This window comes from Takifugu flavidus, chromosome 8 (genome assembly GCF_003711565.1).
Source record: "Takifugu flavidus isolate HTHZ2018 chromosome 8, ASM371156v2, whole genome shotgun sequence".
In the NCBI taxonomy this organism is placed as follows: Eukaryota; Metazoa; Chordata; class Actinopteri; order Tetraodontiformes; family Tetraodontidae; genus Takifugu; species Takifugu flavidus.
In genome coordinates, this window is record NC_079527.1 from 5266038 (window position 1) to 5290884 (window position 24847).

Below are 24847 nucleotides of genomic sequence, written 5' to 3' on the forward strand. Positions count from 1 at the left end.
TTGTAGTTCATCTGTCACCTTTATGGGGTCGTATTAAATTGTGCGGTGTAATGACACTCCCAGCCACTGGGTGGCAGAATAACATTTGAGATCACTCCAAAAGCAGCACGTCTCCATCAGTTCCTTCCTGTGTTCACGCCACGGGCAGCGCTCACAGTATATACAGATTTAGTTTACTAGAGTTTCGGGATTTAAACGAAAACGTAGATTATCTGCGGGAAAACTAAAGATTTGCGAAGGAAGACCCCCGGTTGACGACCCGTGAAACAAAATGTAGGTAATAATGGTGTAAGAAAAGCAGCGAGAATGAAGTTATGAATGAATTAGTCGTTGAATCAGCACAAAAAAAGCCTCTGCATGAACATATGAAGTTGAAAGTAGCTAAAGCAAACGCAGCAGCTAGCATGTGATATAAATGTAAAATCCCACTACTAACTTCCCTTACATGGAAGTAAGTACTCGAGCAAGTACGTCCTGACTGCGCATGTGCAAAAATCTAGTACTAGGAGTAATAACAATGATTACTACACACAGTTAAATCTATAACTGTATACACATTTATATAGAATGCCTTCTGTTATTACGTCATTATTTTAAACTCTGTCTCTGTCTGTTTATGGCTAGTACAAAAATACAAAATAATATACTCTTTATACACTGCTCACAAAAATTAAAGGAACACTTTTTTATTGGGCCTGGTATGAATTGAATTAAACCTGTCTGATAATTTTCTGGTTGGTTAAGCAGCTGAGGGCCTCGTTAATCAATTTCAGCTGTATTGGTGTTCATGGAATTAACAACTGGTGCACTTCAGTGGCAACAATTAGAAAACCCTCAAAACAGGACTGGTTTTACATGTGGAGGTCATTTCAAGTTTCTCCCTCTTGATCTTTTTTGGCTGGTTTTCCACTCGTGCTGATTTTGGCTTGCGTAATTATCTCTACTGGCAGTATGAGGCGATTCCTTAACCCTACAGAAGTTGCACAGGTTGTCCAACTTCTCCAGGATGGCACATCCACACGTGCTGCAGCAAGAAGGTTTAATGTGTCTCCCAGCACAATCTCCAGAACATGGAGCAGATTTCAGGAGACTGGTGGGTATTCTCGGAGAGCTGGACAGGGCCGTAGAAGGTCCTCAACCCCTCAGCAGGACCGATACCTGCTCCTTTGTGCAAGGCGGAACAGGCTGAGCACTGCTCGTGCCCTACAGAATGACCTCCAGAGGGCCACTGGTGTGAATGTCTCTACCCAAACAATCAGGAACAGACTTCATGAAGGTGGCCCGAGGGCCCGGCGTCCTGTAGTGGGCCCTGTGCTCACTGCCCAGCACCGTGGAGCTCGACTGGCATTTGCTCAAAAACACCAGAATTGGCAAGTCCGCCACTGGCGCCCTGTACGTTTCACAGACGAGAGCAGGTTCACCCTGAGCACCTATGATAGACGTGAAAGAGTCTGGAGAAGACAAGGAGAACGTTATGCTGCCTGCAACGTCGTTCAACATGACAGGTTTGGTGGTGGGTCAGTGATGGTCTGGGGAGGCATATCCATGGAGGGACGCACAGACCTCTATTGCCTAGGAAATGGTGCTCTGACTGCCATAAGGTATCGAGATGAAATCCTTGAACCCACTGTCAGACCCTACGCTGGTGCAGTAGGTCCTGGTTTCCTCCTAATGCACGACAATGCCCGGCCTCACGTGGCAAGAGTATGCAGGCAGTACCTGGAGGATGAAGGAATTGAAACAATTGAATGGCCTTCACGATCCCCTGACTTAAACCCAATAGCACATCTCTGGGACATTATGTTTCGGTCCATTAGGTTGCTCCTCAGACTGTACAACAGCTCAGGGATGCGCTCACACAGAACTGGGAGGAAATGCCACAAGACACCATCCGTCGTCTCATTAGGAACATGCCGCGGCGTTGTCAAGCATGTATACAAGCTCGTGGGGGCCACACAAGATACTGAAAAGCAGAAATTGCAGAAATTAAGTTTTGGAAAAAATGGACTAGCCTGCCACATCTTCATTTCACTCTGATTTTATGGTGTCTACACAATTGAGCCCTCTGTAGGCTGAAAACTTTTATTTCCATTAAAGGACTTGGCATCCTTTTGTTCCTAAGACACTGCCCTGTCGTTATTTGTATAGATATCCAACTTCATATTGAGATCGGATGTATCTAATGTGTTTCTTTAAAGTGCTCCTTTAATTTTTGTGAGCAGTATATATATATGTGTGTACTGTTTTTGGCGTACTACCTGGTCAGTCACCAAACCAAGATTTTTAAACATGTATATAACAAGTGGCTCTCTGTAGTCAGGTTTTGCAAAAATGCACTGTATGTAACATTAGAGTAAAAAACTGACTTTGCCACCATGTAATTCGTTCGTAATTCGTTGTGCAGTCACTGTATAGTGACCAAAGCTTCTTCTCAAAGCAAATGCACGGAACAAGTGAGAAAACGATGTCTTAGTTTCAGGTTTGCCTCAGCAGTGTGAAGAAAGCCGTTGTCAGATGTGTCAATGGTCTGCTTTCCTGTCATTGTAACATCCTTTTTTGCTGCTTGAAAATGATATTGCGTTGACTAGTCACTACACAGCAGCTCGCAACTCTGAATTTATCTGCTGACCTGGTGAGTGAGCGTGTTTTTGTTTGTTTTTTTAAAAAAAAGGCAGCTCGAATCCTTTAATAAATCATCCAGGATTTAAAACAGGATATGTGTGTTTAAAATGTCTCCATTGGATCAGCTTCTAAAAGGTTTGGGTAAAATTCAGAGCCTGCGTGTGTCCACGTAAGGGTGTTTCAGCTTCACCTCCAGTCTGCCTTTAACTCACATTCGTTATCAGCAATTAACGCGCCTCGTGTTGTTACTTTGTCAACATCCATTCGCAGTTGTGCAGTCGCAGTAGGAAGCAAATGTCAGTTCTTTCTCCTCACGGTTCCCCAACCATCAAGCTGCTCTACACAAGGACGAGTACAGGCAGATAAAAGCAGCTCAGCACTCCGGCTTTGCCCCCCTGCATCCAACTTGTCTTTTAGCAGCAACGATTTGTCAGAACACTGATCGGTTTTGGGGATTTGACGCTGTTGGAATGACCATAGTGGTTACTTATAACAGACTGCGTCTTCAGACGTGATGTCTTGTGTGGGGACTAACCACAAACTGAGCCACTGCATGGTAAAAGCTTCGTGGTTTTTATGCTTGACATCACGAGCAGGATGCAGACTGACTGAAGTTGACCCTTGATAATACCGCAGGTCCGAAACTTTAACATCCAGCCCAGCGAACCGAGGGGAGGTTTGTGTCCACCCGAGGACGTCGGCTTCAGACTGTGGACATCCGGAGAGATATCCACATAGCTCCCATCCACCTCCGCCCGGACCTGCTGGTGCCCTGCGCCGACCTGGTCAACTCTGAGTGGCAGAGGAGCCAGGCCGCCCGGGTCCACTCCCTGATGAAGTCTTGTCAGGATTTCCCCATCTGCCTGGTTCTGCTTCAGGGCCCCCCAGAGGGGGAACGGCTGCTTGGCCACTCCCGGCTGTCCCGGGTCGTAGGTCAGAGCAGCAGTCTGTTTGTAGAATCGGTGGTTGTCTCCAAGGCTGAGCGCGGCCGGGGCTATGGCCGGACTTTGATGGAACAGACCGAGCGCTATGCTAGACGCAGAGGGTTCAGGCGCCTCTGCCTGACCACACACGACCAGCAGCACTTCTACGCACACCTGGGCTACGTCCTGTCAACGCCGGTGCAGAGCGCGGGCGCCATGACAACGTTTGTTCCGATGGAGACGCTGCTGAGGTTCTCCGCGATCCCAAACACAGGGGCTCGGAATTCTCAAGGGAGTCGCAAATCTAGTGGAGGATCACCACCTGATATCCCAACTAATTCCTCTCTTCCCCCTCCCCCTCCTCCTCCTCCTCTGCCTAATTCTCAGTCAGCGTCGCTCCCCCCTCCCCCTCCCCCTCCTCCTCCTCCTCCTCCTCTGCCTAATTCTCAGTCAGCATTGCTCCCTCCTCCCCCTCCCCCTCCTCTCCTCCTCTGCCTAATTCTCAGTCAGCGTTGCTCCCCCCTCCCCCTCCCCCTCCTCCTCCTCCTCCTCCTCCTCCTCTCCTCCTCCTCCTCCTCTGCCTAATTCTCAGTCAGCATTGCTCCCCCCTCCCCCTCCCCCTCCCCCTCCTCCTCCTCCTCCTCCTCCTCTGCCTAATTCTCAGTCAGCGTCGCTCCCCCCTCCCCCTCCCCCTCCCCCTCCTCCTCCTCCTCCTCCTCTGCCTAATTCTCAGTCAGCATTGCTCCCTCCTCCCCCTCCCCCTCCTCTCCTCCTCTGCCTAATTCTCAGTCAGCGTTGCTCCCCCCTCCCCCTCCCCCTCCCCCTCCCCCTCCTCCTCCTCCTCGTTCTACAGCCCAGCCTGAGGTTCAAACTCTGACTGAAACCCCCTACAGAGATGCCAGAGGAGTTCCCATCTTCTGGATGCACAAAGACATTTGACCCCAGAGTCCTCACGTCTGTTCACTCACATTTGATTGGTGCTTTCATAGATTTAAAAAGAAAACGTTAAATGAGAAGAACTTCTGAGAATCAAAAATGCAGCTCCATCGAAACTTTCACACTCGACCTCATCAGTTGGGTGTGAAACAGCTGACAAGAAACAAATGAAATAAACATTTAAGTGAAGAAGAAGTAGCCCTTGATAGTGGCAATGCTCCTAAACCCTGTTTACATCGTGGCTGCATTGAAAATGAGGCTGTGAGCATTTTTATTCCCTAACAGTTTGACAGAGGAGCGGTTTAAAGTCATTGTTTGCTGCCTGAGCGGAAATGATCTTAAAAGCCACAAACACTTTGAGCTTTTCTCCAAACAAGGAACTAGAATATTGGTTTCCAGTGAAATCTCACGTTAAAATAACTATTTATTCCATTACCATTGTCGTTCTTAAGTACTGCTATATGTGTAATCTATCTGTAAAACGAAGTAACAATCAAAACAGCCTGTTTTATCTAATAAGAATATGTTTTCCTATCCTATATTTAAAGAAATAAAGCGATATTTCCTTACTTGATTTGGTGTCAGTGTTTGCATAATGGTGTGACAGCAGTTTCCTGTTTCCTAATGAAGAGCTTGTCCATGCAACCTATCAGCTCGTCTCTCTTTCACCTCAGGGACACGGCCAGCGTGAACAGCCATGGAGCTGTTCCTACCCCTCTTCCTCCTCGCTCACCTCATGCGCACATCTTCACACCCGGAAGCCACAGCGGCAGCCGGGCCGATCCTTCTGGACCGGCCATTTGTGGTGGTGTGGAACATACCCACAGCACGCTGTCAGCAGCACTACAACGTCCACCTGGACCTGCGAGACTTTGACATCGTGGAGAACAGACAGCAGGACTTCCGGGGGCAGGTGATACATTTACCTTTGGGTCCTAAAGTTCCAAACTCTTATTGACATCATTTTGGGGTTCTTTTTCCTCATTTTTCTGATTTGGATTCATATTTGACACACCTACTACATGAACCATCAGGCTACCACATTTAATTGCAATTAGAGTTGCCCTCATATTGAACATTAATATGTTGCACCCTTCTTTCAGGGCTGATTTTATTTTGGCCTTAACTGAAAGATTGTGCTGAATGAGGCTGAAAGCCCTTGGGAAGCGTCATCAGTTGATGCCCAAGTTCTGTTTCAACTCTAAGGATTCTATTTCATTGTTCATTTTAACACTGCACCAGTGACTGGATGTTGAATTGTTAAGTATCCCACAATGCATCTCACCTGAGCCAGCAAAAGGAGAAAGTATGCACTTCAAAGTACAGACCTCCAAGTATTTACTCCAGATGTTTAGAAGGTTGTATCTGCGTAGTTTGAGGAGTATTGAGGAACAGTTTTAGCTTGCTGCTAATCTAAATTGGCTGCTTACGTTTTCCAGAAAATGACCATCTTCTACCGTGACCACCTGGGAATGTATCCATTCATTTCCCGGGAGGGCTGGAAGGTGAACGGAGGGATTCCACAGCTGGGATGCCTCTCTGCCCACCTTTCCCTCGCAGAGACACAGATTTCCCGCTTGCTGTGGGCGAATTTCACCGGTTTAGCCGTCATTGACTGGGAGGAGTGGCAGCCGCTTTGGGAGAAAAATTTTGGGACAAAGATGGAATACCGGAGACTGTCCAAGCTGCTGGTCAGACAAGAGAGACCCGGTTTGTCGGACAAGGACGTTGCATCTCTGGCAAGGCAGAGGTTTGAAGCTAGCGCTCGGAAGTTCATGGAGGGTACGCTGCAGATGGCAATCAGAACACGACCCAAGGGATTGTGGGGGTTTTATGGCTTCCCTGTGTGCTCTAATAAGCATAAAAGAAAGACGGGTACGATACTTAATTGAACAAAGCAAGAACTAGTCAATGAAGGTAAATATGTTTCTAATTAGTTCATGTGATCACAGATCACAGCTACACTGGGCGCTGCCACACTGGGACCAAAAGGCAGAATGACCGTCTGTCCTGGCTCTGGGGTCAGTCGACTGCCCTCTATCCCAGTATCTACCTGCCCCAAAGCCTGGCAGGATCCAGCCGCGCAGCTCTGATGGTCAGGTACACATCAACCTCAATGAGATCTAACATTCAGACTGAGGATTGGCTGACTTGTCTACGAGTAGACTGGGACATACCGGGACCCCAGTTTAAGGCTCTGCCTTTTTCAGATACACACTACTGGAAGCTTTACGGGTGGCCTCTCTTTGGCGACATGGCGGGACATCCAGTGGCGCCACGCCAGTCCTTCCCTACGCCAGGCTGGCTTACACACACAGTCTGGCATTTCTCAATAAGGTGTGGTCACATTAAAGTTGTTTACATGCCAATTTATTCACCACTTATTGTCAAAATGCATCACTCAAACCATGTCGCGGTGCAGACGGACCTGTTGCACACGCTGGGAGAGAGCGCAGCACTGGGAGCCGCCGGCGTGGTGCTCTGGGGGGAGATGAAATTTGCTAAATCTGAGGTCTGTAACATCTGTCCGTTTGTGTATCAATCAGACATTTGTCAGTTTGCGTGTCCTGTCTGTTAAATCTTCCCTTCTTCCATCCTCCAGCATCAGTGCATCCTCCTCAGAGACTACATACACGGCGTCCTGGGCCCATTCATCCGGGCGCTGAGGGCTGACACTCAACTCTGCAGCCTCCGGCTTTGCCACAGCAACGGCCGCTGCACCAGGCGGCTCCTCGGCTCAGGCCACACGTTCTCATCAGGCCCAGCTCTGACCTCAAAGCACTTCAAGTGTCAGTGCTACCTGGGCTGGACCGGGCAGAACTGTCAGGAGAAGATCCGGCCCTAGACAACAGTTAGACCTGACTCTCTCTGAGATGGAGTCACCCATAATTTGGACCTGGTTCTGGTCTTGGGGCGTTTGTCTCAGCTCTGAATAGCTTTGCATTCTCCGTCCTGGAAGCAGCAGCAGTTGATGATTTAGCTACTGTAGTATTGTGAGCATCAACAGCATCGACAGCACCGACATCAGCTTTTTAGCATTCCTTCACGAGACTCTTCAGTCTAATCACAAGAGGAATAAGGAAGAAATCAGAGGGGCAAAAGAGGTCCGTATGTGACCTTATTGTAGTTGTCAGTTTATTTGGTTTTTAAAGTAAATGTATGATACTGAGCACAAACCCTGCTGTCACTCATTTGTCCTGACAGTGACATCACACCAGGTTTCAGGGTGTTGTTTTTTTTTTAAAGAGGGAAATATTTTCCAGTCCAGCTCGGAAAAATGTTCATCTGTTCTCCTTCATGTTCGTCCTCTTAAGGCTGTCAGGTTGTGTCTGAGCACCTGTAGTTCTTGTATCAGCAGTGACAGCTCACTGGCTGCAGCCTCCTTCTCCCTCAGTGCTTCGGTCAGCCGCTGTACTGCGCCGCCCTGCTGGACTGGAGTAAAAACAATCAGTATGCGTTGACCAAAATTACAAATTAAAATACTGGAAATTGTCCAAAATCTGATGCATACAAGTTTAATATTTATTTCATGGATATAGAAGAAGATAAATGATGGGGGGTGGGGGGGTGGGTTCTTACCCAGGAAGTAAAAGATAAGGAAGACTGTCAGGAGAAGCAATGTGATGATTGCACAGCCCATGGCGTAGGCTCGCGATGAACTCGGGGTTAACATTTCCTGTAGACGGGTCTGCCACTTGCTGCTAGGGTGGCGGCTTTGATTGACAGCTGCTGCGTCACATGTGTAGAGAGTCCCATTTGGTGCAGGAGTGTAAGCAGGACGAGGTGGTCTCATTCCTGAATCACAGTGTGTACAAAATATAAAGGCCACGCAAACACAAATGAAACATTTACAGTCGTTACCACGTGCCAAATGAACTTATGGGACAGGAAATCAGGTTTGTCTTGAAGAAATGATTGTGTCCATTTTTTTGGGGTGTGGGTGTGTACCCTTGTGGCTGTGTTCATGCATTCGGTGGAGGTCATTGATGGAGTCCACAGAGTGGAGCTCGATCTCTGTCAGGTCTTTGTCACTGATCCGGTAGAACTGAGGGGTGCTCTGGCAGGAAGGAGGCCTCGACATCTTGCTTCCTCCTGAGATGATGAGCTGTGCCGGTGCTCAGGTGTCTCCAGCGACGATATCCGCACAACTACCTCCTGAGGATTTGGTAAAATATTAATGCAGAAGGGATGGAAGACATACATCTGAAACAGCCGGTGGCCGTGCTGCAGTTGGCCAGGATGAGTAGAATAATGTTTGTTCCTGTTCCTAAGCTCATCAAAGGTTTTTGCGTTGATCAGAGATCGAAGTAACCAGCTGACCAAATATAATTTCTGAGGTAATTCAAAAACTATGCGATAGATTTCTAAAAATGCTCGCAAACCAGAGCAGGTGAGTGTGAAGGGCTTTAGCCGGAGAACTAAGGTGTCCTATTGGACAGATCAGGCCAGTTTGGCTCTTCTGGCTTACCTTAGGAGACCGTATCCCTCTGTTAATCGTCTCTCTTCCTCTTTATCCTCACCCTTGGCTACCAAAATATTTAACTGATCCCACAACAGCTGTGACAGACGTCACCGAAGGTCATCCTTCTGGGGACAAATGTGGTCCGACCCATCCAAAAGACGAATAATTGATCCCGGTGGAGGTGTTGATGAGTGGAAACAAAAAGGGGGGTCCCCCCCAGATTTTCCTCAAGGTCTGACTCTGGTGTTCATGTGGAACTGAGCAACTGTAGCACTCCCAGGCTGCCCCCGCCCCCACGGTGGAATGTTTTGTGTCACTCCAAGTTCTAATTTAGCCAACCCTGAGCAGCCAATGAGATGGGTAATGGAGAGAAGGAAACATGGAGAGAGAGAGGGGAAAGCTTGATTGCCCCTTCCCCCCCGTGGACCCTCAGACTAAAATAACACCAGACACATGAGGGTATTTTTAGTTGCTCACGCCAAAGGATGACTCCGTGATCCAAGGATGAAAAAGTACCCTGAGATAGACACAAACATCAGCCTGTGGTTCTTACATGAAGACTCTGCCACTTGAATTTAAGGCCAACCTGTAAGTTGGACTGTGATTGGTTCCTAGTTCCTCCAGCTTTGGTTGAGAGGAGTTTCCTGGTTGTCACCAGTTGGAAAACTAACTTGAAAAAGTTGGGTTTTTTTAAAATAAAAATATGACGTTCGGAAATAGAAGCAAAGCACTCAGAGAGCACAGACCTCCATGCAGCAGCCCCCCCCCCCCCACACACACACACACACATTGTGACACACCTGTAGTACTACAGTATATATCAGAGGCTGGTTGCTTTATGACCTTTATGATCACGGACCCTTAGCTCTAAATTTGAAAGATAAAACGCTAAAGTCCATCTGGACTTCAGAACATCACCAAAAATGTTTCCCTTTCCTTGGCACATTATCAACATTTCCTGAAAAATGCATTCAAATCTTTTCCTAACTTTTTATTTGGCCAAAAGTCAAGTTGCAGGCTGTCACGTACCCTCCTTGGTGGAGGAAATAATCCATTAAAGGGCGCAAATGATATTCAAAAAACCAGAGGGAGATCATTTTTGGGATAATCGTATCCATTTTATTTGTACTGAAAATTTCCAGAAACATTTACCAAAGTCCTACACAGTGATTAACTTATAAGATTTTGGTCAACATATAAGGCTGTGGTTGATATATAAGGCCATGGTCACTAGGTACCCTTGACCAGGGTACTGCTCACATAGGGCCCTGAAAGGAGAAAGGGAGAAAGTTTTGGGACGCTAAACGATTTTGAGGACAAGGATGAGCTGATTAGCTGTCCTCGTCATGATAAAGTTAATGGTGCTGATCACGATAGATCAAGTGTCGTCAAAAAATTATTATTTTTTTGCCAGCTCTTGGTTTTGGTGAAATAATTCAATTCACAATGATTTTGTAAAATTCAGGGGACTGACTGAGGCCTAATGTTTAGCTACAATACATTGTGAATCGACCTTCATTTATTCATTTTACACATGGATTTTTGGCTGCTGCCTGGACAAAAACAGCAACAATTGAGCCGCATGTCTGACCGAGTCTTCTGCTTCCTCCACAGCTTCAGGAACAGGGCTGCTTTGTGCTTTGTTGGTGAGGGGCTGGGTGTCTGAGCCATTGATGGATGGAGACGCCATCTTCGCTTCAAACCCAGAAACGGGGCCCATGTGCTGTGGGGCCGGAACCTGACTGGTGTTCCTCGAATATCCAGTCTAATTAAGGGGAAATACAGAAGCAGTTTCCACAATTCAGCCACTGTTTATTGGGTACATACAACAATCCTGCATGAACGGTGACCACAGGAGGGATTTATTACTCTCATCTTCACTTACCAGAGAAGAACCAACGGGATTGAAACCATATGGAGCAACAGGGTTGTGATGTGGGCCCCAGAAACCTTAATATATAGAAATTATGAGCACATATGACCAGCATAGAGGATTTGTAAATCTGTTCTGACCAAAGTAAATAAATACAATACAATTTTGCCAATGTTTTAAATGTGCTGTTTCTCACCTGAGTTGATGAAGCCATTGAGGTGGTGCTTATTTGGATCCACTCCCATGTGATAGGTTTCTGCAGGCCTTCTGGGCATGTGGTTCAAATGAGTACTTGCCGCATTGACCACTTTGGGGAATAAATGCTGGGTAGTTGGGGTGCTGATGGTACTCTTGACCTTGTCCCACTGTCGTCGAGGATACCTCTTAATGAAGGAGAGAAGCTCTGGGTGGCTTCTCATAAAGTTGGGGTGGGAATACTGATGAATGTTTGGCCTTTCTCTACTCCATCGCTTGCATTTCCTAAAACCGTAGTAATGAAGCTGTCGCACAAAACTCAAGAAGGTGGTGGCTTTGAAGACGTCCAACAGGAAAACCTGGCTCTCTATCAGATCCTGACGGACAATGATAGCATTGCCGCTGCTGTTCCAGTTGATAGCGGTAATTTTGACGTCGTTGACCAGTTCCCATAACTTTTTTGGGAAGAGAACATTTTTTATAGGACATGGCACGACAGGAAATGGTTCCATATTCGTATCTGTAGAGAGAGAAACGCATATCATCATGTTCTCTAAAATCTCAACAGTCGGCCATTTAGTTTTAAGTTTCTACGTTATGTAGAGCATCAAATCAACATGTATTTGATCAGAAAGCCATCAACCCCCAGTTAAATTCAAACCAAAAAATCCTCACCACACCAAATCGATCACTGCTGCCAAACACGTTTCGATGCTTGGCTGCAGTGTCCGACTATTACCAATATGCATTTTTGTCTTTGATTGGTGAAGCTTTGATCAAACTTGAAAGAAACATATCAAAGATCATAAGCTTCGCCTGTAAGGAATCAAAGGCCACTTTGATGCTTTGTTGTTTTTTAAAAATTACATTCTATCACATGACAACGGCGGCAATTTAATACAATATAATACAAAGTTTGGATTTCTAGATTTTACCAGTCCCCTTTTTGCTGTTTATTTTTATTTTTTTTAAAATGCCTCAATAATGAGCGGAATTATAATCAACTAAAAGGTTTCTATGGAAACACTGATTTGTAAACTCTATTAACGCTACACCAGATTAGTTCGTTTCAAGTGGTCGGATGTATTAAGAATACACCCATGGTTGATATTTCAGATCTGAATGATTGTTAGTGGTATCGATGGTTGTCGAGCTTCGACTGTTACATTTGGTGTACTGGTGTGTGGGAAGGAGACAAAGAACAGGTAGGAGGTGAAGGAGAAAATGTCTGCAGACAATCTGATAAGCTTGTGTTTACCGTTGTTTGCTCAGAGCTCACCGGGCCGCTTTGTGCTGAAGGATGATGAGAGTTGGCAGAGTCACTTGTCTCTGCTGAGGATGTTAACTCAGGTTGCAGGTTTGGGCTGTGGTAGAGGGCAGATGACCCCTACTCACCTCAGACCATTTAATTAGTTCTTTGATCTTCTTTAAGTACAGTCTTTAACCCTTTGTTAACCCTTTGATCTCTAAATGTCGTCTAGAAACGGTTTTCTGTGACGTCATTTGTACTTGTGTCGTTAAAATCTTGCACATCTCGCCGACTACATTTCCCACAATCCCACGGTGGGAGTGCCGTGAAGGCACACATTTCGGCGTGGAGTCCAAAGAGTTCAGCTGCACCACAGCGGAAGTGTTTGTCAGCAGACCTGTGCGTGAGTGCGTTCATGCGTGTGTTGGAGATCTTTGCGGGGTCTCTGGAGACATGATGTCGGCTCGGATGATGGTTGGGGTCAGGAGTGCGGGGCTCGCGTTGCGGGCCTCCAGGGACGGTCTGACGCGGGTCGCTTGGTCTGGATGTGCGGGGCAGAGGCAGCAGACCCGGGCAGCAAGCGCGGAGGTGAGTGCGGCAGAAGTTCTCTGGAACACGCTGGGATTAATTAAACTATCAACGGGGCTGGAAGATGATCAAAAATGATCTTTCGGTGCGGATCTCCCCACCGTGACGCCATCTGACATGGGATTCATGCTTCATTATTGGTTAATTTATAGGTATAACAAATGCAAACAAATCTCATAATTCATGACATTTACATTTTGGCAATTTTAGTCATTTTTCTGTGACATTTTCGGACACTCAAGGTTCTGCAGAATCTAAGAAGGAGCTCTTTTTCTCATCATTGCTGCCATTAGCACACAGCTACAGTCATTTCATGCACACTTACTGTGCATCTGGCCCAGCTGCCTGTGTCAACATACTGAGCTGCAGATTATATCAACACACTCCGCTGGCTGCCCTTCATTCAAGTCAGCTGATCATATTGGATCCGTGTGTTTCTGTGTTTGTGCTCAGTGGAGCCGGAGCAAGAGTCGGTCCTCTGCTCTTTCAACTCCAACGCTGACGTTGGACTTTTAACAGTTTTGTTAATAAATTGAGCCATAGATAATATGTCATCACAATCAGACCCACAATGCACTTCTGCGGCTGCGCTGATAGTGTAACGCCTCTTGTCTAGCGTTTCAAAGTTCAGAAGTAGGAGCAGAAGAAACTGATAATGTTATTAAGTGATTTAGTTGCCATGCATCCTGGATTATTTCTGCTAATATTCATGCATTAGGGTCACCTGATGACTCTCTTCAATGATGTAAATGTTTTCTTTTTCATTCCCAACTCACTTCAGTGTCTTAATCCCCTTCCAGGCTGCCTTGAAGAAGACTCCACTCTTTGATTTCCACCGTGCACATGGAGGAAAGATGGTGGAGTTTGCCGGCTGGAGCATGCCTGTCCAGTACAAAGACAGCCACATCTCTTCTCACATGCACACTAGAGAACACTGCTCCATCTTTGACGTCAGCCACATGCTGCAGGTGAGATCGATGCTGCGCGGCCATGTGAAGGAACATGCACGCACGTATTATATTGTTGGGTTCATTAAAGAGCCAGTCAGAAAAATGTGAAGTCGCTCTGTCCTAACTGTAGCTGTTCTTCTCTCTTAGACCAAAGTCCATGGCAGAGACAGGGTGAAGTTCATGGAGTCTCTAGTGGTGGCAGATATTGCTGAGCTCAAGGACAATCAGGTGAGATGAAGGACCGCTCACACTGTCCAGCTGATTCTTGCCATCTGCTTTCCTCATCCTTAATCTCGCGGCTGATTTATACGCTGGTTGTGTTTCCTTATTCACCAGTTTCTTACAGCAGTTGTTAATATTACAGCATTTGTGAGTGTTTCGTCTTGGTCCCCAGGGTACCTTGACCCTCTTCACCAATGAGCAGGGAGGGATTATCGACGACCTCATCGTCACAAAGACTGACCAAGGCTACCTCTACGTCGTGTCCAACGCCGGCTGTGCTGACAAGGATTCAGCACATATGAAGGTGAATCTGGTTTGGGGTGTGTGGACGGAGAGGTGGTGATGCCCATGGATTGAGTGTGTGCGCCTGTTTTATCTTTAGGCCAGGTTGGCAGAGTTCAAAGCTGCAGGTTTTGATGTGGATCTGGAGTTCCTCGACGCAGCACTGATTGCTCTTCAAGGTATATTCCTCCTGCGTTCTCCTTCCTTCATCTTCGCCTCCATCACTTGGTATTTATGCGTCACCCTCACTCCTTCCCTGTGTCTCCACCCCTGTGGTTTTGTTAGGGCCGTCCATGTCCCGGGTCCTCCAGGAGGGACTAAAGGAGGACCTCAGTAAGCTGACCTTCATGAACTCCACATTGGCCAGAGTGTTTGGAGTTCCTGACTGCAGGATCACTCGCTGTGGATACACTGGAGAGGATGGGGTGGAGGTCGGCATCCTCTGCTCAGTACACCTTTACATGGACACAGAAAATAGACATTTTGTACCATAACCAAGGGTTTACACCAGGCACCATAGTTATCTGTCTACACATCATTGTAGTTTTGTTAGATTTAGATGAGTAAATAGTTTTTTCTTCCCTCTGTTACTTATCTACTCTTTGTAGATGACAAGATGGATGTGCATGGCTTTCTTCTCAAACATCAGGAGCATGGGTGTTTGTGTAACTGTGTCCTCAAACGTACATATATCTTGAAATAACTTGCGTCCACAGAAAGTTTATTATTCATTAATCATCATTTCCGTCACAACGAATGTCCAGCAGCTTCGATTTGTCACTTTAATGACTGCACAGTGCCTCTTTAAGCCTCTCTAAGAGATGCAGTCATTTACTGCAGGGCTATTTGTAGCCCCCCAGTTTTAGGTTCCAGATAGTAGCAGAAACTTATCACTATAATCATCCCCTCCCCACTGATCAGTGTCCCCCTGTCCCAGATCTCTGTCCCTAAGTCCAGAGTGGTGGAGGTGACGGACAAGCTGCTGGCTCACAGCGAGGTGAAACTAGCCGGCCTCGGCTCCAGAGACAGTCTGAGACTGGAGGCGGGGCTCTGTCTCTATGGCAACGACATAGACGAGACAACCACTCCCGTGGAGGCCACGCTCGTCTGGACCATCGGTAGTTATAAATCATCATCTTTCTGATATTTATCCTTCCTTGTTTATTACTTGTATATTTTGTTTGCTGCTGTTTAGAATCTAAACAAAGTTTGCTGATTTTTTTTATTTTTATTTTTTTCACAAAGTGGGAATCAAAAATAAGATTGATGGAATGTGACTATAAAGAAAGAACAACATCTGTCTGGGTTTCACAGGTTCTGCCACTACAAAGACAAATGATGTCCTTTTGTACTGATGTTTTATAGAAATTAAATGTAGGGGGGGTTTACTTAATCCATAGATATGTTGATGTGTAGACTCAAACCATTGGAGAACTCTTTTTTTTCTGAGGCGTTTTATCAAAAGGTGTTGAGTGGATTGGGTTGAGACATTCAGCATCATATGACCTGACTAAACATAAAAAAATCCTTACAAATGATGAGTTAATGAGATTAGCATTTGCCTCATCAGCATGTTCTGACCTCAACATTGGTTCCACTGATTATCGGCCAGTCGGTTAACCCTGTTGTTTCTGTTTGAAACTAAGGAAAACGTCGGCGTCAGACCAAGGATTTCCCTGGTGCCGACATCGTCATACCTCAGATCAAAGCTAAGACAGCCAGGAAGAGAGTCGGTCTAGTGTCCACTGGCCCCCCGGTCAGGCAGCACACACCCATACTCAGCCCTGATGGAAAGGTCATAGGTAAGAAAACAAAAAAATGTGGTAAACAAAGGCTTATTTCATCATGTGAGGGATTTGTAAAGGTTTTGAAAAAAAGCCCAAGCCTTATGATCTTCTCCGAAAACACCACTAGGTGTCGCCACATTGTGATGTTCGCTTGCTTCTGTAGTGACTTGGAAAAGTTTTATTCCCATAAGTCTATTTGTTAATTCTAGGTACTTTTTAAATATGCTGTAACAAAAGAATACCAACCATGAAGGGTGACCTGCATTATTATTTACAAACATCACTATCACTACATCACTCTCATAATGATATTAATCAGTTAAAAAAAGATGAGCATGTGTGATTTTATATTCATTAAATATCGTACAAATTAGATATTCAGATAAATGTGTTTTTATATCCTTTTGTGCATGCAGATTATTGCACAACATAAGTATTATGTATTACTAGCATATTACAATGTTATAATGGATGTAATAATTGCAAAGCTAACACTGCAAAAATACCTAATGGTGTAAGGTGACATGATTACTTTTTATATGGGTTCAAAACTTGTTTCATTTAGGTGAGGTGACCAGCGGCTGCCCTTCACCCTGCCTAAAAATGAACGTGGCCATGGGTTACGTGGACGCAGCATTCACTAAGAATGGAACGGCCATCCAGGTGGAGGTCAGGAAGAAAGCAGTGCCTGCCACTGTCAGCAGGATGCCCTTTGTCCCCACCAAGTATTATTCTGGATAGGAATGATACACATGCAAACACAGTACATTTTAGTGCTATTTCCTCTGTTTAAAATTTACAGCTTTAACAAGACTTATTCAAACAATGGCGACAAAATAACTACATCATAGATAATACTATATTTTATTTATAATTACAACACAATATATACATTATTCAAAATATAATGTATATTTTTGAAACGATACTCTACTGGCATTGTTATTAGTGCAAACATTTGCATTCCTAATCAGCAGTGTCTCCAATTATATTCTTTTAGAGTTACATTTTTTAAACTTGTTTGATTTTAAATTTTCTACTGAAAAATGGCAGCTTATCACCCTTGGACCAAAACCGAGAAATTCCAAACCAATTCTTGCAGTTGTTTATATCAAATCCTATTTTTTGGCTTCTCAAACAATGGCAATAAATTCATTTTTGACATGAGGAACCAGAAAGAGATTGCACTACGTATACACTACACAATGATTATGATTAACTGAAAAAAAACCTACAAAATAACGCCAAAAGATGTTTACAGGTTTGTGTTTTTGATATGTCAAACTAAGAAAACACACTTATGCCAACATTTGTAGTGATTTTATTTTTTTTAACAAATTTGTAGTTTGAATAAAGATGTTACTAATACTAATTTGCTTGTGTTATTTTTTGTCTCCAAATGGGCCATTATTTACGGAATTATCCCGCATTTCTGGTCCGCCTCCCTCGGTCCGTGATCGGCTGTGGCCGCGCTTCCTGATGACGTCATGAATAATAAGCAGTAGTCGGTGCTTCTGGTGACATCACGTTTAATGATTGGTTGGGCAGCAGGAAAAAAGCAGTCGAAGCGGAAGAAGCTTAATTTTGTCCTTTTATTCCCTCAATAAATGGATAAATTTTTATTATATAATAATTTTAGGGATACAACTCTGAACTTTGTTAGGATTTTGGTGCCCACTAGACGAATAAATGGATGAAACTGGAATTATTTTGGCCTTTTATCTGCTTACGTATTTATTATTCTTTATGTTATTACTTAGTATTGAGAAAAACCTCTGGACTCTACTTTGGCTACAGAAGTACAATTGTTCACAGCAGGAAAAGATTATTTTATTCCCCATAGCATTTCAAATGAGACACCAGATGCTGTTACACAACTTTCCACAACGGTTTGTCACAAAAAGTACATTTAAACTTGGTTGTTGGGGTCTCGTTATCAACTACATTTTACAGGCATGTATAATTTTTTTTAAATGGTTACTATATCAACCTTACCATCACCAACAGTAAGCCTGAGAGCCCAAAGACTGGCTTATAAATATAGGGCACATTCTTGATGAGGTAATTGTAATTTGCGATATATTGTATCACGCCTTTCAATGAATGTATAAATAGTGGGAAAGAACGTGACGTCATTTGGAAGCGCCGGATACTCCCCGAGCCGAGCTTCACCGGTCTGTAGTCACTGAGAGGAAGATGGTGGACTTGGCGACAGCAGCGTGCTCGAAACTCCGTCCCAAACACTTTGAAAAATACTTGTTATCTCAACCTGGTAGTAGATATAGATTACCCGGGGACAATCATAGATAATACATTTAAAACGGCGTTCAGAAAAGCTATTTTCCACCACGGAAAAGTATTTTTCCCTGGTGTGGAGTAGGCGCGCGTGGTGAAGCTAGCACAGTTTAGCCAAAGTGTAAACAAAAGTGTAGAAGAAGGTGAACCAGCGGAAGATTTCCAGTTAGCCGTGAAGATTAACTACGGGTTAGGGTTAGGGTTAGCTGCTATATTTCTAATTCAGACAGTATCTGTTTGGCTGAGACGAGCTAGCGACTATCTGGCTGTAGCGTGAATCAAACATGCCACGGATCAAAAAGGGGAAACGTGGCTCTAACAGATCGGGTAAGTGACACTATCACGACGTGCTAGGAATGTTTTTCCACCTATGACAGATTGCACGGGCATTACACCCTCTCAAGTTTGGATGTTACATTATTCGGATCAGCCGTTTGTAATAGTTTAAGATGCCCTGACCGACACCGCAGCGCCACTTTGATGCGAGTCTCGCGCTACCTGACACGTAACGTCTCCAACTACCAACCATGTGTTTTAGTTCGACGAGCTCTTTGTACTTTGATTATTTTGTCCAAGCTTATTGTTAGCTCCGGCAGGATGGTTACGCGACAGCCGGCGCTTGTCTTACTGTTAGCGCAAATTTGATTTGAAGTTTTTAAGGAAATGATAGTGGTCCAAGAAAGATTCCGGTAAATGATGACGAGGCTCCCGATTCCGGAGGGACTTTGAACTTTTGATCTTCCAAAGACCATAGAGGGTGATCAAAAGGTGTTGATCATAATGCTACCCACTGTGTGATGGAACTTTGCATTTCTGCTGCCAAAATACTTTACAATAGGTGTCATTATACATGGAGAGGGGGGGCTGCTCTCTCGGAGTGTTTTGTTCCTAATTAATTTTGTCAATAAAGTCTTTGGTCACAACTTGAAAACTTAATACTAACCAGATATCCTTTACATTGGCATTGTTATGCTAATCCAAGCTGAATTGATCAGCACAAACCTGTTGATAAGGGAAAACTCAGACTGACCCCTGGAGGTTGAGTGATTCACCCTTCCCTTTCTCACTGGGAGTCCAAGCTACCTTTCTTGTAGCGCACGTTTGACCTGTTGTATGGCGCGCTGTCGCAGGAAACGCGTGTTGCCACCTCAATTGCACACGATTTTGTGCAGTCTAGATTTGTTAGAGTGTAAAATACTGTCTAAAATACTCATTTGGACAGATAAAAAAAATGTATGCGCACTTGTGAATTTTCTCGTCCATCATGACACCACTGCATTTGATCCCTCTTTTCTTTCATTCATTCATGGACTCACCATCAACCTCTTTCATTACTCGACCTCATCACGCGCTCTGTTCCATTTATTTTGTCATACATACACAATTTCCAGGCTCTCTCCGTCAGGAGGTCCTTCAGCTGCAGCTGTCGGCTAAAGTGACGCTGAAAGGTAACTCGTCTGACCTTTGACCACTTCCCCTGGGTCATGTTCTGCTCAGAGCTTATCCTCAGGCCCTTGACTTGTTCTGCAGTGCATTCTGCAGAAGCCCCAGTGACTAGTGTCCCTTTCTGCTGTATTAACTGAGTGTGTCTATCTTAATCGCAATTACAAATGTCCCATTTGACCATTTAACACCTCACCTTTATTCTGGATACTTTTTATTGAACAATATACAACAACCAACTGTGCTTAATTGTTGTTACTTTGCAAAATTCCTTATTTAACCAGCTTAAATACACTTTTGTGAAGGTTTTTTTTTTTTTAAAACTTCTCCTGTCAGCAACATATCATTTTGTTAACTGGACCCTTCTACAAATCGCTGATATATAAAACAAAAAAGAACATTTAGTAGGTTTTTTATTTTACATTTAGATTTGAAATGCAGGATCAGGATCACCTGCTGCTCTTGGTTAGAGCAATGAGTTGGCTCCCAGCTGAGCCCGTTCCACGGGCCCTCGGCAGTATTTGCGATGCAAGCAGTAAATGGCAAGTGGAGACGACACGTGAGATATGGCAGCGAGCTCACATTTACTGTCGGAGTTGTGTGTGGGCAGGCCTGCGTGGGAAGCTGTGGAACTGTGTGTGTTCTAGAGCTGAGTTCAAGGACAATGGCTGGAAAATGAAATGGGAAATCAGCCACTGACACGGGCTTGCAGAATCAACTTTTTGAATTAAAGAGCCCACAGGATTTTGGTGTAGGGCCCTATAAAAGCATTTTATTTTTACCCAAATCCTGTTTTAGTTTTCCCCACATTTGCGAGCGTTCTTGCCGATGACAACGGAGCCTTGGGCAGCTGCTTCTCCATGCTGCCATTATTTGAGAGGGTTGTGTCTCTCAGATTTGCGTCTCTCTGTGCAATTTTCCCCAGACACAGGGCCTCCTCTTCCACAGGAAAACCACATTTGTCAAATTAGATCAAATTCCGGTGTATTCCGAGCTTAAGTTGGATTCTGTCTTAATTTGCTAGCTTTACAAAAAGCATAGGACTCTGATGGTGTCCTTACAATGATCAGCAAAGAGTATTTAATGTAAAAACGCTTCCTTGTTGGCATGCTGCAAACATTTGTTGGCCTGTGCTTTACCCCGGTTGTCCTTGTTGACCTGAACATGAAAACACAGACTGAGCATTCTGGATCATAATGACTGCATGAAGGAACAAACGAATGGCCCCTCTGGTATCTAGTAATCCTGCAAACAGTAGAAACCCCTGAGTCCGCAAGAACCTGTGGCTTAACCCGCCCGGCTGTGGTCTGCTCAACAAACTCCTTCATGCTCACAACAGTTCTCTGAAAATGGAAAATAAAAGGCAGTTTTAAACATATTATTAAATGCTTTTTCTGTATACTAGGTTTTAAAAATGGGGTGAAGGGAGAGTCGGGGGCTAGTGACGATGAGCTGAATTCTGATGTTGTCAGTCACTACAGCAGTGCCAGTGAAGGCACCTCCGTGGTTGAAGAAGGCACAGGTTTGTCAGCAAACTCCCACAGTACACTCGTAGAGTTCAAATGTCTGCTGTGCTTCAACTGCGGTTTGTTCGTTCACGTCCTGTCGAACAGGGGGGGAGCAGGTGGATGAGCAGACCGCACAGGAGGAAACAGAAGACAAACTTAAGCAGTGTATCGACAACCTGATGGACAAGAGGTACGTCTATTTCTAAGTTTGTGCTAACTAAAGATGCGTCTGCGACGGTTAATCTCTGTTGCGTCGCCCCGTTCTCTTTGCCCCTGTAGTGCCAAGACCCGCCTGGCAGGCCTGGTGTCTTTGAGACAAGCATTCTCCTCCAGGGTGCTTTATGACTTCCTGTCAGAGAGACGCCTCACCATCAGTGACTGCCTTGAACGATGCCTCAAAAAAGGTGAGACCTTCTACAGTTGACAGACTCCCACTGAAAACATTTGAGCCTGATCCCAAGAAGGAAATAAAACCGAATAAACCAGCTAAGTGATGATTGTGTGTCACTTCCAGGCAGCGGGGAGGAGCAGGCGGCCGCCGCTACCCTCTTCGCCCTGTTGTGTATCCAGCTGGGGGGTGGAGACGAGGCGGAGGAGGGTGTCAAGATGCTTCGACCTGTTCTTACCTCACTTCTCATTGACAACAGCGCCAGCATAGCAGCCCGCCAGAGTGTGAGTACTCTCTTAGCGTTGGCTAAGGAGTTAGTATTCTCTTGGAAAGACAGGATCAGAACATAAACGGTCCTCCATCTGTCTTCATCAGTGTGCCAGAGCTTTGGGAATGTGCTGTTACGTGTCTGCTGCTGAAGACGGAGAGGTGAGCAACAGCGAGCTGTCACAACAACACCCACAGCTCTGAACAGCCTGAATGATTGTGCCTCTCCTCTGCAACCTTCCCAGGACTTGGTCAAGTCATTAGCTCTGCTAGAGAGCGTGTTCATGTCTTCATACCCAAACAGAGAGGGAACACTTCCCACTCCCAAACCTGGAGGTCCTGGCCTGCACTGCGCCGCCCTGCAGGCTTGGGCACTGCTGGTCACCCTCTGTCCTCCATCAAAATTAACTGTGCTGCTCGACCAGTGAGTGAAACACACACATCAGAAACGAAACAAGAATGCAAAACCTCTGTCAGGATTTGATCTCCTTTGTAAACAGTTATTTACAGGAGAGCTGCTGATTACTGTTGTTGAGTGCTGTCCTGTCACCCAACATTTAGACACCTGCCAAAGCTGCAGGCGTGCCTGCAGAGCAATGACGTCAACTACAGAATCGCAGTGGGAGAGACCATCGCCCTGCTGGTGGAGCTCGGGCGAGATGTCGATGAGGTAAAGTCATCACAGACGGATGAAGCCGTAGCAAAGACACAGCTGTATCATGTAAAGTCCATTTGAGTGATGATGCCCTTTGTTTTTGCAGCAATTCGAGGTGGAGGACAGTGAGAGCCTGTGTCATTGTCTGAAGAGTCTGGCCACAGACGGCAACAAGCATCGAGCCAAGAACGACAGGCGGAAACAGCGCTCCATCTTCAGGGAGGTTCTGCATTATATAGAGGTGCGTTTGAAGGCCGGAATGTAAACGCATCTTTGAAGGATCGGTCTTTTTGAAACATCAGCACACCTTCTGAACTTCCTCTGGCCCTCTCTCGCTCCTCTTCAGAACGAGGACTTCACAGAGGAGACGATCAAGTTTGGAGTGGAGAGCGTCTACATCGACAGCTGGATGAGGAGGAGGATCTACGACGCCTTCAAAGAGATCATGGAGTCTGGAGTGAGACATCACCTGCAGGTCAGACATGTGCTCTACAATAATGGCTCTTGTGCCTGGTGAACAGCGCAATAGTCAATTTTAGTTTTTTCCATGTTCTTGTCATCATCTAAATCATGATAGCTGATTAATTTATCAGTCTAACGTTTTGGGGGTTTTGCAGTTTAATTCTCTGCTGAGAGATATTTTTGGCCTCGGACCTCCGATCATCCTGGATACGACCGTCAAGGGCAACAAGATCTCGAGATTCGAAAAGGTAAAAGTGACTTTTGAAGTCTTAATCTGCACACTAGAACATTCCCACAGGATGTAGCAGCAGCAGTATTGCCTCTCGTCTTCTTGCCTGTTTGTCTCCGCAGCATCTTTTTAACTCGGCTGCCTTCAAGGCCAGAACTAAACTGAGGAGCAAAGTCAGGGACAAACGGGCTGATGTCATGTGACAGGAAGGAGAGGACCAGCTCCCGCATCAGAGACGGACACTAACGATGCCTTCACACATTCAGTAACTGTAACAGGGCTGTTCCATATGTGCTCTTCAACTACGTTGAAGCGTTTGTAAAATTGAATCACTTCCATGGACGGCTGAAGACATTTTAAAGCTTTATTGATCGTGGAAGCCTCCCCTGTTCAGCGAAATCCATTTTGGTGCTAATGTGTGTCATTTTGATACGCTGCTTGAACTGCTGCTCACTTGAAGTACATTTTTATCATGATTACAGAATAGAAAGGTCACTTTAGTAGATCATCCCCACTTTCACTTCATTCCTGAAACATCAGGAACTGCCGACCTGGAGGAACTAAGTGGCAGTCAGCTGCCAAACCACAAACTGACTACAGAACAGTGCAGACCGAAAGAATAAGTGGGTGTGTTTTGTGTGCGTTTTAAAAGTAAGTTCATTGCTTACAAAGCTAAACAAGCTTTGTAATGTACTTCTGCTGGGATAGCATACTTTCTAATTTATTCAAGAACAGTCAAGAAAAATGCATGTTTATTTTTGCATTTATAATACAGGCCAGTGGGTCATAAAGTCTTTATTTGTGTATTGATGATTGTATATGAGGCTTGTGGTGAGATGCATCCATGGATTAGAAGATGCAGTGGAATGGTTTTCCCTCTAATGACAATTGATCAACACAGGCCGCCAGAATGAAGTGCCCATCGACTTTTTAATGTTTGTAACACTTGAAATTCAAAGACATTGCGATTGAAGTCATTTTTAAAGAACAGCAGCTGCCTTTAAACTTTTGAGCATCCTGATCTGTGGCCTTCTTATGACTGCTGTACCAAAGTGGGTCTGGACATAAAGTAGGAAAATCAAATAAAGAGTATTTGAGTATCACTTTTGTGTCTTGTTTAATTAAAGATCTTAATTAATAGAAATGATAATATATAATAGGAACTGAAGAACGGAAATAATAAAGGGAGATGGTTGTATATTATTACTCTTGGCTGGAGAAGAAAGGTAGGAACAGGAGGGAAGAGACAATTCAGAGACCAGGATGAGAATAGCACACGCAGGATTAAATCATATATTACATATTATGGTTAAAACATCAAGATGGCACATGTAGAGAAGGAGAAACTATAGAACATACAATAATGGAATGAAGAGGATAGAAGGAAAACTGAAAACAAAAATAGATGGGAAAGGAATAAATGTAATTATGAAGAGTGCATCCGGGGATTGGATCTTCAGATATAGTTTGGAATTTGTAAGAGCAACGGTATTAGGTAAACGGATTTAAGA

At 44.9% G+C, this 24847-nt stretch overlaps 5 protein-coding genes across 7 annotated transcripts; 4 read left to right on the forward strand and 1 right to left on the reverse strand.

Moving 5' to 3' along the window:
- The first annotated feature begins 104 nt into the window (after positions 1-104).
- Positions 105-7980, forward strand: hyal3 (hyaluronidase 3). Of its 2 annotated transcripts, none has more exons than XM_057039985.1 (7): positions 105-273; positions 5156-5394; positions 5921-6356; positions 6434-6581; positions 6692-6818; positions 6904-6993; positions 7084-7980. In XM_057039985.1, exons 2-7 carry the CDS (start codon positions 5179-5181, stop codon positions 7324-7326), a joined length of 1260 nt encoding a protein of 419 aa, XP_056895965.1. In that variant the 5' UTR covers positions 105-273; positions 5156-5178; the 3' UTR covers positions 7327-7980. The 2 variants fall into 2 exon arrangements, with proteins under 2 accessions (XP_056895965.1, XP_056895966.1); XM_057039986.1 differs by lacking the exon at positions 105-273 and adding an exon at positions 1830-2632.
- On the forward strand, positions 3276-5055 carry LOC130529648 (N-alpha-acetyltransferase 80; the record flags this gene model as incomplete). Its single annotated transcript, XM_057040094.1, has 3 exons — positions 3276-3840; positions 4000-4036; positions 4298-5055. Coding segments are annotated over 3 exons (789 nt in total), but the record flags the coding sequence as incomplete, so codon positions are not given.
- si:dkey-20d21.12 (uncharacterized protein LOC556245 homolog) lies at positions 7587-9684 on the reverse strand. The gene is made up of 4 exons (XM_057039996.1): positions 8950-9684; positions 8430-8636; positions 8061-8276; positions 7587-7913 (listed from the first exon to the last, which is right to left on the reverse strand). Exons 2-4 carry the CDS (start codon positions 8560-8562, stop codon positions 7777-7779), a joined length of 486 nt encoding a protein of 161 aa, XP_056895976.1. The 5' UTR covers positions 8563-8636; positions 8950-9684; the 3' UTR covers positions 7587-7776.
- A 2871-nt stretch (positions 9685-12555) lies between these two features.
- amt (aminomethyltransferase) lies at positions 12556-17461 on the forward strand. Its single transcript, XM_057041406.1, has 9 exons — positions 12556-12848; positions 13649-13816; positions 13946-14026; positions 14193-14324; positions 14403-14481; positions 14588-14733; positions 15240-15420; positions 15949-16104; positions 16655-17461. The coding sequence occupies exons 1-9, from the start codon at positions 12714-12716 to the stop codon at positions 16828-16830; spliced, it is 1254 nt and encodes a 417-aa protein (XP_056897386.1). The 5' UTR covers positions 12556-12713; the 3' UTR covers positions 16831-17461.
- Positions 17462-18194: 733 nt separating this feature from the next.
- ifrd2 (interferon-related developmental regulator 2) lies at positions 18195-24026 on the forward strand. 2 transcript variants are annotated; one of them, XM_057041116.1, is made up of 13 exons: positions 18195-18711; positions 19776-19832; positions 21233-21349; positions 21441-21525; positions 21615-21739; positions 21850-22007; positions 22099-22152; positions 22236-22414; positions 22552-22660; positions 22752-22886; positions 22992-23120; positions 23263-23355; positions 23459-24026. In XM_057041116.1, exons 1-13 carry the CDS (start codon positions 18669-18671, stop codon positions 23537-23539), a joined length of 1365 nt encoding a protein of 454 aa, XP_056897096.1. In that variant the 5' UTR covers positions 18195-18668; the 3' UTR covers positions 23540-24026. The 2 variants fall into 2 exon arrangements, with proteins under 2 accessions (XP_056897096.1, XP_056897097.1); XM_057041117.1 differs by lacking the exon at positions 19776-19832 and having other exon boundaries at positions 18201-18711.
- Positions 24027-24847: the final 821 nt, after the last annotated feature.